This window comes from Tachyglossus aculeatus, chromosome 8 (assembly GCF_015852505.1).
Source record: "Tachyglossus aculeatus isolate mTacAcu1 chromosome 8, mTacAcu1.pri, whole genome shotgun sequence".
NCBI classification, from domain to species: domain Eukaryota; kingdom Metazoa; phylum Chordata; class Mammalia; order Monotremata; family Tachyglossidae; genus Tachyglossus; species Tachyglossus aculeatus.
Genome location: NC_052073.1, coordinates 5025473 through 5040610, shown reverse-complemented (window position 1 = coordinate 5040610; position 15138 = coordinate 5025473). Strand labels below are relative to the sequence as shown.

The 15138-nt window shown below is 43.0% G+C and overlaps 1 protein-coding gene across 2 annotated transcripts in view; it reads right to left on the bottom strand.

Moving 5' to 3' along the window:
- NEDD4 (NEDD4 E3 ubiquitin protein ligase) overlaps positions 1–13769 on the bottom strand; it is a 145383-nt gene extending 131614 nt beyond the window's left edge. For both annotated transcript variants that reach the window (XM_038750201.1, XM_038750202.1), the window contains exon 1: positions 13677–13769. In XM_038750201.1, the coding sequence (XP_038606129.1) occupies positions 13677–13721 (45 nt within the window). In that variant the 5' untranslated portion in view covers positions 13722–13769. The remainder of the gene's footprint in view (positions 1–13676) is intronic.
- Between the last annotated feature and the right edge of the window lie 1369 nt (positions 13770–15138).

Genomic DNA, 15138 nt, shown 5'->3' with positions numbered 1-15138 from the left:
GATCGGGGAGAGCCCTGAAATTCAAGGGAAGGGAGAGATGTGGGCTAAGTGATGCTTCAGGAACTGCCCTTTTGGAGCAGGAGTTTTGAAGGGTTGTGAAGGAAAGAGGCAAAAATGAATACTGCATCAGGTGCCGCAAGCGACAAACCTGACAGACCGAACAGCACGTGTGTGCGCACTGCAGGCATGACTGTGGCTCTTCTGGCCACACGTACATAGATTCATTTCACCAGGGACATGTTCTCAAGTACAAAGTTTTGATTCCCAGTTTAAAACTCTGTTCACTAGATTAAGGGTTATACCGACGATAATTTCCAGGGGCTCCAAGTAATATTAAACAAAGCCCATCATTGATCTTTAGGTCTGAGAGTGGCCTAAGGAGTGAGACGACCATTTGAGGATTGTGGGGCTCATTGTTTTGGGCATTACAGGCTGCTAAAGTGTGCCCCACAGCATGTTAATTTTCTTATTATTCAATTCTTTTCATGGGGTTTCTTTCAGTCTATTCTTTCTCCTGAATGTCCTTTGAAAACTGTCCTTCCAAAAAGCTTTTAGATGTGTACAGAGTAGTCCAGCAAAACATATGCACATTTAAATGACCTATCATTTCATTTGAAATGTGAACCTATTGAGTTTTTAATCCACGTAAACCATCACTCTCAAATTTTAATGGGCTGGGACAGAATATGATTGCAACAGAGTAGGAATTCAATCCAAACAATCAATAATTTATGGAATCATTTTGAATGGGTATACAAATAAAAAGTGATTGACATTGTAACTGTGGTTCATAACTTCCTTTAATGTCATTTGATAATAATAATGCTATTTGTTAAGTACTTACTAGATACCAAACACTATGCTAAGTGTTGGGATAAGTTCAAGATCCCCAGATCAGATGTCAGCCCTATCCACTTAAGGGCTCACAATCTAAGAGACAAAAGTCCCTCCCTACTCAGGGTCAGCCAGATTCAAAACTCCAAAATTGCTCACACTCCCAATGAGGAAAAGCAGTGTGGTCCAGTGGATAGGCACAGGTCTGCGAGTCAGAAAGACCTGGGTTTTAATCCTGGCTCCACCCCTTGTCTACTGTATGCCATTGGGCAAGTCACCTCAGTGGAAAGAGTACAGGTTTTGGAGTCAGAGGTCACGGGTTCACATCCCGGCTCCGCCAACTGTCAGCTGTGTGACTTTGGGCAAGTCACTTAACTTCTCTGTGCCTCAGTTCGCTCATCTGTAAAATGGGGATTAAGACTGTGAGCCCCACGTGGGACAACCTGATCCCCCCCCCAGCACTTAGAACAGTGCTTTGCACATAGCAAGTGCTTAACAAATACCATTATTATTATTATTTCACTTCTGTGCCTCTGTTCCCTCAACTGTAAAATGGGGATTGAGAGTGTGAGCCCCGAGTGCGTCAGGACTGGGCCAACCTGATTACCTTATATCTACTACAGTGTTTAGAACAGTGCCTGGCACATAGTATGCACTTAAATACCATAAGAAGGTGGCAATTGCACATATTTTAACCGGTAAATGAATGACTTACTATGTGGGAACAATTAGATTGGATTAGGCTAAACTAAAGAAACTCTTTGAATACTACAGATCAGTTAGGATTTGGAACTTGCCTACACAAGTAAAGAGAAAGTCACCTGAATCATAAAAACATCTCTTCAAGCTTAAGGGAAACCAGAGCATATGCAAACCTTATGAAACTGGCCTGAGAAAGAAGAAGTGAGAACAGTCACAAAAACCTAAAAGATCCTGGAGCCCTTTGTTGGGTAGGGGCTGTTTCTATATGTTGCCAATTTGTACTTCCCAAGTGCTTGGTACAGTGCTCTACACACAGTAAGCACTCAATAAATACAACTGAATGAATCCTGAATTTTGAGTGAGGGAAAAAGATCCCTATGATTTGCGGGAAAAAAGTTTATATGAAAACTACCTTCTGGGGCATTTCTGACTTGGCCATTTACTGAAATAAGGGCGGGTTCGGACACTAGGAATCACTACCCCAAATAGGTACTAAATTGGGCAGTCTTCCAATTAAGAGGCCATTCCTCTTGCCTGTGGAGGAAATCAGGATGAAAAGGTAATATACCCAAACCCCACTTGCCAGGTTTCTCAAAGCTTTAGTTCATGAAGCACCTCTTTAATAGGGGATAAAATTTTGCTCAAGAGCACTCATAGATGAAGCCTGTAGGATGACTTTGTGGTTACTGAGCTCAACGGAACAAAATGCACCTGGTAAAGGTACAGTTGAGAAAGTGAGATCATTCCAGGTGGTACAGGTAAAGTGAAGCAGAATCTCCTTTAGAGTTTATTCTCCTGTCTGAATAGAGAAGAGCCCTGAGGCAGCAGAAATGTTTCATGGCAGTTAAGCCATCAGGGAAGAGAGGCAAGAAATTGGATGGATTTGCCATTTAAACTGTTTTCTTTGGAGACAAAGGCCCTTCTTAAAAATGTTTTGACATGTATCCAGTTCAGCAAGGTGATTCAGTAAAACATTGTTGTTTTTTGCCTAATTAGTTGTGCTATATGGACCACTGTATTAAAGGATAATTGATGGTTAGGCTTTTGAGTCCTGGCTTTCCCACTGACTCAATTGTTCAAAAGACAATTTCATAAGGATGGAGTCTAATCAGGGACAATGGATAAGCTCAGCCTTAAAACTTCAGGACCAAGAACCTGTGCAGGGGAGTTGATTATAGAGAGAGCAGACTGTGCTTCACCAAATCACGGGTATTTATTGAGCACTCACCCTCTCATCCCTTACTGTCATACACCACTCAGGCTGGTGGTTCCATGAGCGTGGTCTTTGCCCATGTGCGGAGACTAGAACCCAGGGCTCCTGATTCCCAGAGCAGTGCTCTTTCCACTGGGCCAACAAGAGGGGTAAAAATGGGAGGAGACCCACACTAATCCTGGCTTCCCTGGAAAGCCAGTTAAGGATGCCGAATGGATTATATCTTGCCTCATTTTAGCACCTGGTGGGGAGTCAAGTAGCTTACTTTTGGAGTACTCAGTACTCCAAGAACGCTTGACCCTCCTGAAGCAGGGACGGTTATCTGGAGCCACAGTGGCAATTTATGCAACCAAGACTGAAGGGGTGGGAGATAGCCTACTTCTTGTGCCTATTATTGCTAATCCAGTGTGATTGTAAATTGCACAATCCATCCTCAGAAGGATTATGCCATCCAGTTGGATACTGATTTTCTTCCGATGGTTTTTGTTAAGTGCTTATTAGATGTCAAGTACTGGGGTAAATACAAGTTAATCAGGTGGGACAAAGTCCCTGTCCCACAAGGGAGCTCCCAGTCAATCAATCAATCGTATTTATTGAGCGCTTACTGTGTGCAGAGCACTGTACTAAGCGCTTGGGAAGTACAAGTTGGCAACATATAGAGACAGTCCCTACCCAACAGTGGGCTCACAGTCTAGAAGGGGGAGACAGAAAACAAAACCAAACATACTAACAAAATAAAATAAATAGAATAGATATGTACAAGTAAAATAAATAAATAAATAGAATCAATCAATAAATAAATAGTCAAGTAGATAAATAGATAAATAAATAAATAAATAAATAGTCAAGTAGGAGGGAGAATAGATATTCCATCTCCATTTTAGAGTTGAGGAAACTGAGGCACTGAGAAGTGAAGTGATTTGCCCAAGGTCACACAGCAGGCAAGTAAAGGACCTGGAATTAGAACTCAGGTCTTCTGGCTCCCAGGCCTGGGCTTTATTCATTAAACCACACTGCTTCCCTGAGTGAGGGAAAGAGATTTTGGCTCAGCGCAACTTATACTGAATTAAATTTGAAATCTAAGGACTGGGGAAAAGGTAAAGAGGAAAAAAAATGGAGTCAAGGAATCCATCTTTGTTCCTATGGGTCAGTCATTTCAAATGCGTGGAAAGCAAACTGGGGAAGAAAGAATGTTGGGGAATGAGAGAAGGAATTTAAAAGGCACAGAAATAACTTTTAAAAAGATGGCCAGTTACTACTTCTGAGAACCATGTCTGTATTTGCAAATTAGCAAAGCAAATCCTCACTTGGATTTCTCAAACCTAAATTTGGGGGGGAAAAAAATAGTCATTCAACCTCCAGGAGCTTTGTTTTCCACCGTGAAGAGCCGTTAGATAATGGCTCAATTCTTACCTTCTTAGGAGGAAAAGTGCTACAAGGCCAAGAAATTATAATGTAACATTTATGCTTTCCCCAGAATGTAGTAACAATTCTCTCTCTGTTTTAGTTGCTTTTATTTAAGGATGAAAAATACTTCAGATAGTGAATATGAGTTATTACATAAGACTTAGAAGTAGCTTAATATGTCAACAGAGGTAAAACACTTATTAAACTAAAATGCCTTATTTACTGATATTAGACTTCAAAAACAGAGCCTCATCTGCTATTCCTGGTGAGCAAAGATTTTGGTCTCCACTTAGTCTGTATTTACAGGCCCAGTGATTTTGTGCCCAAACTTTTTTTCATTCAGGATACAAGACACCCAGAAAGATTATAAGAGTTTCCTAAGTAGTCTGCTGTAGGGCCAGTTAAGCGGGATGGAAAAAGATGAGGTTCCATTGCTTTGCCCCTGGGGTATATTACAAACTTAAACTATGGCCTGTCTTGGGAAATAGGAAACAGGCTTCATAAGCCTTTCTTGGATGATTTATTAATCACTTGCATAACATCGGAAGGTAAAATTGTATCATCCAAAACTTGACAATATGGAAAGTTTTCAGGAATGATTCCACTGCTTCTTCCTCAAGCTTCCATTTATTGAAACAAATACCACAGATCGACACCTCAGGTGTGTAAAGTTCGAGAAAATTAATAGAACAAGAGACAAATACAGTGCTAGATTATCAAGCTCTCAATACTACTTTTAGGTGACAGATTTATTTAGTCCAAAATTTTTGACCTTTTAATTCTGGTTTTAGATCATTTTTCCAGAAGTCAACTAGGTTATATTTCAATCCCGTAGCTCATGATAAATTTCAGATTCAGTATAACAGCAAAATCCAGAGGCAAATATACAAGAAAATAAAGTATTGATCTGGTCTTTGAGCCCCCTCTAAAACCCCTGACAATGGCAGGAGGACCAGAGTGACGCAGGATTTATAATTCCCGCAAGCCAAACCCCTTACTGGAGTTAGGCCATGACTCATGTTGAGAAAAGTTATGTTGTTCATTCCATGTAAACATAATTTTATTAAGAACTTAGTGATTTGTCCCATGAGAAAATTAACCCATCAGAAAAGAGCACTAACAGTATGTGGATTCAAATAAAAACTTAATTCATTCACTCATGCATTCATTCAATCGTACTTACTGAGCGCTTACTGTGGGCAGAGCACTGTACTAAGCGCTTGGGAAGTACAAATCAGCAACAGATAGAGGCGGTCCCTACCCAACAGCGGGCTCACAGTCGAGAAGGGGGAGACAGACAACAAAACAAGTAGACAGGATTTAATGAATTCATTCATTCAATTGTATTTATTGAGCACATACTGGGTGCAGAGCACTGTACTAAGCGCTTGGAAAGTGCAGTACAGCAATAAGGAGACAATCCCTGCCCACAACGGGCTCACAGTCTAGAGGGAGGGGAGACAGACGTCAATACAAGTAAACAGGCAACAATATAAATATATGTATATATATGTATATATGTTTGTACATATTTATTACTCTATTTATTTATTTTACTTGTACATATCTATTCTATTTATTTTATTTTGTTAGTATGTTTGGTTTTGTTCTCTGTCTCCCCCTTTTAGACTGTGAGCCCACTGTTGGGTAGGGACTGTCTCTATATGTTGCCAATTTGTACTTCCCAAGCGCTTAGTAGAGTGCTCTGCACATAGTAAGCGCTCAATAAATACGATTGATGATGATGATGATGATAAATAGAATTATAAATATATCTGTTGCCGAACTGTATTTTCCAAGTTCTTAGTACAGTGCTCTGCATACAGTAAGTGCTCAATAAATACGAATGAATGAATATATACATACACAAAGGGCTGTGGGGCGGGGATAACTATTCACTGAAAAATTCACATTTAATCAACAAGGAAATAAGTCTGTACACTGGCCAGTTTCTCAATACAACTCTGGCAGTCAGCATCAGTTTTAGAAGTTTCAATAAATTAATCTAGTCCTAGGGGAGTTGTCTCCACACTTGCTCTACCTGTGGCCTTTGAGCTGAGCCTGAAATTGTATTCTACCCACGACTGTGGGTGTGACAAAGCCCTTAATAGATCCCCATTTCATTAAACAGTACCTATTAAATTCTGCAGAATAATCCAAAACTTAAATCCCACACCTGAGGGAATGGAAAAAAAAAAGATGTTTCCCATCATTCTGTAAATCCAGATGGCAGGACTAAATAGCGCAATCTGTTTTATAGAGTGATTGGCAGGGGTATGTGGAGGACATGTGAGAGTAATTCCTAAAAGGAGGAATGTCTGCTGGGTCAGGTTTAAGCCTCTACTGGGAAAAAAAAAAGAGAGAAAGAGATACCTCATAAAAAGCCTCCCGAAACTAATGTGTCAAACCACAGTAATAGAAGCACCCCCTCCCCTTCACTAGCTCCCTTTGCTCTTCCCCCTCTCCCTGCCCCACAGCACTTACGTATATACCCATAATTTCATTTATTTCTATTGCTGCCTGTTTACTTGTATTAATAATAATAATAATGACATTTGTTAAGTGCTTACCATGTGCAAAGCACTGTTCTAAGCACTGGGGAGGTTACAAGGTGATCAGCTTGTCCCATGTGGGGCTCCCAGTCTTAATCCCCCATTTTACAGATGAGGGAACTGAGGCCCAGAGAAGTGAAGTGACTTGCCCTAAGTCACACAGCTGTCAACTGGCGGAACCCATGACCTCTGACTCCAAAGCCCATGCTCTTTCCATTCATTCATTCAATCGTATTTATTGAGCGCTTACTGTGTGCAGAGCACTGTACTAAGCGCTAGGGAAGTACAAGTTTCCACTGAGCCACGCTGCGTGTGGAAAAGTAAATCCTGCTTCAGGATTTTCATCAGCCCAATAAGAGCTGCTGCTGGTTCTTTAAGTTCTGTTTACTTTTGTTAAAAGCAGAGTTAAGCGAAAAGTTCATTCAGTCAATCAATCAATCAATCAATCGTATTTATTGAGCGCTTACTGCGTGCAGAGCACTTTACTACGCGCTTGGGAAATACAAGTTGGTAACACATAGAGACAGTCCCTACCCAACAGTGGGCTCACAGTCTAGAAGGGGGAGACTTCTGAGTGCACAGCATTGTACTAAGCGCTTGGGAGAGTACACTACCACAATAAGCAGGCACATTCCCTAACCCACAGCGAGTTTACAGTTGAGTTCTCTTTCTTAATGATGATGATGATGATAGTACTTGTCAAGTGCTTACTATGTGCTAAGTAGTTTCTAAACGCTGGGGTAGATACAAGGTAATCAATCAATCAATCAATCGTATTTATTGAGCGCTTACTGTGTGCAGAGCACTGTACTAAGTGCTTGGGAAGTACAAGTTGGCAACATATAGAGACAGTCCCTACCCAACAGTGGGCTCACAGTCTAAAAGGGGGAGACAGAGAACAAAACCAAACATACTAACAAAATAAAATAAATAGAATAGATATGTATAAATTAAATAAATATATAAATAGAGTAATGAATATGTACATATATATGTACATATGTATGTATAATATATGTATGTATAATATATGTATATATTATATATATCATACAAATATATATATTTGCACATATTTATTACTCTATTTATTTATTTATTATTTATTTTATATATATATATATATATATATATATATATATATATATATATATATATATATATATATATATATATATCAGGTTGGACACAGTCCCCAGTGTCCCACATAGGGCTCACACTCTTAATCCCCAGTTTACAGATGAGGTAACAGGTCCAGAGAAGTGAAATGACTTGCCCAAGGTCACACAGCTGACACGTGGAGGCGGAATTAGAACTCATGACCTTTTGACTCCCAGGCCGGTTTTCTATCCACTAAACCACACTGCTTTTTTTTTTTTTAAGGGTGTGACATTCAAGCACTCTTTGCTGTTTAGTCTCCCTGGTGAATGGATGGTTTATTAAACCTAATAAAATAGGCTCTCTTGGGATAAAGGCAGTTCAAATTTGGCCCTGACTATAGCTACTAAAAACGGATTCATTCATTCAGTTGTAGCGAATGCTTAACACTGTACTAAGCGCTTGGTGAGCCCTGTATGGGACAACGGGATCACCTTGTTTCCTCCCCAGCGCTCAGAACAGTGCTTTGCACATAGTAAGTGCTTAACAAATACCAAAATTATTGTTATTATTATTACAATACAGCAATAGAAAGACAATTCCTGCCCATAAGGGGCTCACGGTCTAGAGTGGGGGAGACGGACATCAATACATCATAAGAGAAGCAGCATGGCTCAGTGGAAATAGCACGGGCTTGGGAGTCAGAGGTCATGGGTTCTAATCCTGGCTCAGCTGCGTGACTTTGAGCCCACTGTTGGGTAGGGACCGTCTCTAGATGTTGCCAACTTGTACTTCCCAAGCGCTTAGTACAGTGCTCTGCACACAGTAAACGCTCAATAAATACGATTGATTGACTTGGGGTAAGTCACTTAACTTCTGTGTGCCTCAGGTGTCGTCATCAAAATATTTATTATATGGAAGTGGGGTATAAACTCGAAAACAAAACAAGCCAAAACTTTGCAGGATTTAATTTTCCAAATGAAGTGGGACATAAACTCGAAAACAGAACAACAACAACCAAAAGTTTTGCAGGATTTATTTTTCCCTGGAATGCCCCCAATCCCTCTGCCCATCCGCCAAGCTAGCTCTCTTCCTCCCTTCAAGGCCCTACTGAGAGCTCACCTCCTCCAGGAGGCCTTCCCAGACTGAGCCCTTTCCTTCCTCTCCCCCTCATCCCCCTCTCCATCCCCCCATCTCACCTCCTTCCCTTCCCCACAGCACCTGTATATATGTATATATGTTTGTACACATTTATTACTCTATTTATTTATTTTCCTTGTACATATCTATTCTATTTATTTTATTTTATTAGTATGTTTGGTTTTGTTCTCTGTCTCCCCCTTTTAGACTGTGAGCCCACTGTTGGGTAGGGACCGTCTCTATATGTTGCCAACTTGTACTTCCCAAGCGCTTAGTCCAGTGCTCTGCACACAGTAAGCGCTCAATAAATACGATTGACTGCTTGATTCCAAATGAAGTGGGATATAAACTCGAAAACAAAACAGCAACCACCAATAGCTTCGCAGGATTTGCTTTCCCTAGTGAAGTGGGATATAAACTCGGAAACAAAACAGCAACAACCCTAAGCTTCGCAGGATTTACTTTTCCTAATGAAGTGGGCGATAAACTCGAAAGCAAAACAACAACAACCAGAAGCTTTGCAGGATTTACTTTTCCAAATGAAGCGGGATATAAACTCGAAAACGAAACAGCAACAGCCAAAAGCTTTGCAGGGGTTGCTTTTCCTAATGAAGTGGGAGATAAACTCGAAAGCAAAACAACAACAACCAGAAGCTTTGCAGGATTTACTTTTCCAAATGAAGCGGGATATAACTCGAAAACGAAACAGCAACAGCCAAAAGCTTTGCAGGGGTTGCTTTTCCTAATGAAGTGGGAGATAAACTCGAAAGCAAAACAACAACCACCAAAAGTTTTGCAGGATTTATTTTTCCTAATGAAGTGGGATATATGGTCAAAAACAAAACAGCAACAGCCAAAAGCTTCGCAGGAGTTGCTTTTCCTAATGAAGTGGGAGATACACTCGAAAGCAAAACAACCACCACCACCAAAGCTTTGCAGGATTTATTTTTCCTAATGAAGTGGGATATAAGGTCAAAAACAAAACAGCAACAGCCAAAAGCTTCGTAGGGGTTGCTTTTCCTAATGAAGTGGGAGATACACTCGAAAGCAAAACAACCACCACCACCAAAGCTTTGCAGGATTTATTTTTCCTAATGAAGTGGGATATATGGTCAAAAACAAAACAGCAACAGCCAAAAGCTTCGCAGGGGTTGCTTTTCCTAATGAAGTGGGAGATAAACTCGAAAGCAAAACAACAACAACAACAACACCAAAAGCTTTGCGGGATTTATTTTTCCTAATGAAGTGGGATATAAGGTCAAAAACAAAAATTTTGTCCAGTCTGAAAACTTACTCAAAGCCCTCCCCCAAAACTCACAGGCCAAATCCTTTCCACTTCCTCTGTCGACACCCTTCAGCAACGACTTCTCCCCATCCTCCAAGTTTCCCATCTCTACGGACTCCCTGAGAGCTTCCAGCGCTTAGCACATAGTAAGCGCTTAACCAATACTACTATCATTATTATTTCCCTGCGGGAGCTGAGGAAAAAACAAGGATGAGCCAAGCTACTCCCATCTGCGCCTCCTAAAATCCTTCCCCTCCAGTTCAAAATTTAACGAGTCCTTTCCAAAAGTCCCTTAAAAGCAAAAATCCGGGCCTGGGATACTTAATGCCAAATTCATTCATTCATTCATTCAATGGTATTTATTGAGCGCTTACTGTGTACAAAGCACTGTACTAAGCGCTTGGGAAATACAAGTCAGCAACATCTAGAGACGGTCCCTACCCAACAAAGGGCTCACAGTCTAGAAAGGGGAGACAAACAACAAAACAGCAGTCCTGCTTAATAATGATGGCATTTGTTAAGCGCTTACTATGTGCCAAGCACTGTACTAAGCGCTGGATGGAGGGGCTTTTCTCCCTTGCAATTTTCCTGTTAATAGGTGGCAGCGTTCCCTACCCATTTATTAAAACTTCCCGACAAGTCTAAGTTGGGAGAGGAAGAAAAAACGGTGTCGTGGCTTATAGTGGTAAAAACAGGCTTGGGAGCCCAAGGACGTGGGTTCTAATCCTCCTCCGCCACCTATGTGACCTTGGGCAAGCCGCTTCACGTCTCTGGGCCTCAGTGACCTCCTCTGTAAAATGGGGGTGAAGACTGTGAGCCCCATGGGGGACAACCTGATCACCTTGTATCTCCCCCAGTGCCTAGAACAGTGCTTGGCACATAGTTGGCACTCTATATGTTGCCAACTTGTACTTCCCAAGCGCTTAGTACAGTGCTCTGCACACAGTAAGCGCTCAATAAATACGATTGATAGTAAATGCTCAACAAATGCCATCATTTATTTATGACTCCAGCGCTTAGAACAGTGCTTGGCACACTGTAAGCGCTTAAGAAATGCCATCATTTATTTACTTTTTACCCCAGCGTTTAGAACAGTGCTTGGCACATAGTACGCGCTTAAGAAATGCCATCATTTATTTTTTTCCCCAGCGCTTAGAACAGTACTTGGCACATGGTAAGCGCTTAACAAATACCATGATTATTATTAGTAGTAGTAGTATTAGTATTATCCGAACGCCCCCACATATTTCCCACCTCCCTCCTCAGCAGCATTCATTCATTCAATCGTATTTATTGGGCGCTTCCTGTGTGCAGAGCACTGTACTAAGCGCTTGGGAGAGGACAAATCGGCAACATACAGAGGCAATTCGTTCATTCAGTCATATTTATTGAGCTCTTCCTGTGTGCAGAGCACTGTACTAAGCGCTTGGGAGAGGACAAATAGGCAACATGTAGACAATCCGTTGATTCAGTCGTATTTATTGTCAAATATAGAGACAATTCGTTCATTCAGTCCTATTTATTGAGCGCTTCATGTGTGCAGAGCACTGGACTAAGCGCTTGGGCAGTACAAATCGCCAACATATAGAGACAATTCATTCATTCGATCGTATTTACTGAGCGCTTACTGTGCGCAGAGCACTGTACTAAGCGCTTGGGAGAGTACAAATCAGCAACACAGAGACCATTCATTTATTCAAGCGTAGTTATTGAGCGCTTCCTGTGTGCAGAGCACTGTACTGAGCGCTTAGGAGAGGACAAATCGGCAACAGATAGAGACAATTCGTTCATTCAGTCATATTCATTGAGCGCTTCCTGTGTGCAGGGTGCTGTACTAAGCGCTTGGGAGAGGACAAATCATCAGTCGTATTTATTGAGCGCTTCCTGTGTGCAGGGCACTGTACTAAGCGCTTGGGAGAGGACAAATGAGCAAGATAGAGACGGTCTCTGCCACCAACGGGCTCCCAGTCTAGAAGCGGGGGAGACAGAGCAGGCCCCCGGACGGGGAAAAAGGGTGGCGGAGGGCAAGAAGCATCGTGGCTCAGTGGAAAGAGCCCGGGCTTTGGAGTCAGAGGTCATGGGTTCAAATCCTGCCTCTGCCAATTGTCAGCTGTGTGACTTTGGGCAAATCACAACTTCTCTGGGCCTCAGTTGCCAACTATAGGTTGCCAACTTGTACTTCCCAAGCGCTTAGCCCAGTGCTCTGCGCACCGTAAGTGCTCAATCATCAATCATATTTATTGAGCGCTTACTATGTGCAGAGCACTGGACTAAGCGCTTGGGAAGTACAAATTGGCAACCTATAGAGACAGTCCCTACCCAACAGTTGGCTCACAGTCTAAAAGGGTGGGCTCACAGTCTAATAAATACGATTAATTGATTGCTTGTTGCCCACTTGGGACTTCCCAAGCGCTTAGCCCAGTGCTCTGCCCACAGTAAGCGCTCAATAAATACGATTGATTGTTGCCAACTTGGACTTCCCAAGCGCTTAGTAGAGTGCTCTGCCCACAGTAAGCGCTCAATAAATATGATTGATTGCTGCCAACTTGGACTTCCCAAGCGCTTAGCCCAGTGCTCTGCCCACAGTAAGCGCTCAATAAATACGATTGATTGTTGCCAACTTGTACTTCCCAAGCGCTTAGCCCAGTGCTCTGCCCACAGTAAGCGCTCAATAAATATGATTGAATGCTGCCAACTTGGACTTCCCAAGCGCTTAGCCCAGCGCTCTGCCCACAGTAAGCGCTCAATAAATACGACTGATTGATTGTTGCCGACTCGGACTTCCCAAGCGCTTAGCCCAGTGCTCTGCCCACAGTAAGCGCTCAATAAATACGATTGATTGATTGCTGCCAGCTTGTACTTCCCAAGCGCTTAGCCCAGTGCTCTGCCCACAGTAAGCGCTCAATAAATACGATTGATTGTTGCCAACTTGTACTTCCCAAGCGCTTAGTCTAGTGCTCTGCACACCGTAAGCGCTCAATCATCAATCGTATTTATTGAGCGCTTACTATGCGCAGAGCACTGGACTAAGCGCTTGGGAAGTACAAATTGGCAACCTATAGAGACAGTCCCTACCCAACAGTGGGCTCACAGTCTAATAAATACGATTAATTGATTGATTGTTGCCCACTTGGGACTTCCCAAGCGCTTAGCCCAGCGCTCTGCCCACAGTGAGCGCTCAATAAATACGATTGATTGATGATTGTTGCCAACTTGGGCTTCCCAAGCGCTTAGTAGAGTGCTCTGCCCACAGTAAGCGCTCTATAAATGCGATTGATCGATTGATTGATTGATTGATTGACCGAAAGAGGCGGAAGTCCCGGCGGGTGGGTTGGCCATCCCCGCAGGCCGGTTGGCAACGCAGGCCTCGCCCTCCCTCCCCAGTGTCCGCCATGAGGGTGGGTGCCCTCGCCCCGTCCCTCCCGCCTTTGGCGGTGTCGCTCACCTCATCGTCCGACAGGCCCAGGATGGGGGGCGGGGAGGCTGCCATGTCCGGGGGCCCGGGGAAAAGGAGAAAAGGAGGCTGTGCCCGCGGGCACCGGAGTGGTGGTGGTGATGCCCACACAAGGCCCAGGCCCGGCTGGCTGCACAGCACGGGGGCGGCCTGGGGTGGCGGGGGAGGGCGGAACAGCGCGCCCTGCCGGCCGCGGCGCGCCCTGCCGCCCCCGCGCGCCAGCCCCGGGCCGCACTGCGCCTGCGCCGCCCCGGCACCTCTCGCCCCGCCTCACACGGCCCGCGCGCTCCGACGACGCCATGGTCATTCATTCATTCATTCATTCATTCATTCATTCATCATCATCATCATCATCATCATCATCATCATCATCAATCGTATTTATTGAGCGCTTACTATACGCAGAGCACCGTACTAAGCGCTTGGGAAGTCCAAGTTGGCAACATAGAGAGACAGTCCCTACCCACCAGCGGGCTCACAGTCTACAAGGGGGAGACAGAGAACAAAACCAAACATATTCACAAAATAAAATAAATAGAAGAGATATCATCATCATCATCAATCGTATTTATTGAGCGCTTACTGTGCGCAGAGCACTGGACTAAGCGCTTGGGAAGTCCATGTTGGCAATATATAGAGACGGTCCCTACCCAACAGTGGGCTCACAGTCTACAAGGGGGAGACAGACAACAAAACCAAACATACTAACAAAATAAAATAAATAGGATAGATATCATCATCATCAATCGTATTTATTGAGCGCTTACTGTGCGCAGAGCACTGGACTAGGCGCTTGGGAAGTACAAACTGGCAACATATAGAGACGGTCCCTACCCAACAGCGGGGTCACAGTCTACAAGGGGGAGACAGAGAACAAAACCAAACATACTAACAAAATAAAATAAATAGAAGAGATATCATCATCATCAATCGTGTTTATTGAGCGCTTACTGTGTGCAGAGCACTGGACTAAGCGCTTGGGAAGTCCAAGTTGGCAACATCTAGAGACAGTCCCTACCCAACAGTGGGCTCACAGTCTAAAAGGGGGAGACGGAGAACAAAACCAAACATACTAACAAAATAAAATAAATAGAATAGATATGTACAAGTAAAATCAATCAATCAATCAATCATATTTATTGAGCGCTTACTATGTGCAGAGCACTGTACTAAGCGCTTGGGAAGTACAAATTGGCAACATATAGAGACGGTCCCTACCCAACATTGGGCTCACAGTCTAAAAGGGGGAGACAGAGAACAAAACCAAACATACTAACAAAATAAAATAAATAGAATAGATATGTACAAGTAAAATAAATAAATAAATAAATAGAGTAATAAATATGTACAAGCATATATCCATATATACAGGTGCTGTGGGGAAGGGAAGGAGGTAAGTTGGGGGGTGGAGGGGGGGCGAGGGGGAGAGGAAGGAAGGGGCTCAGTGTGGGAA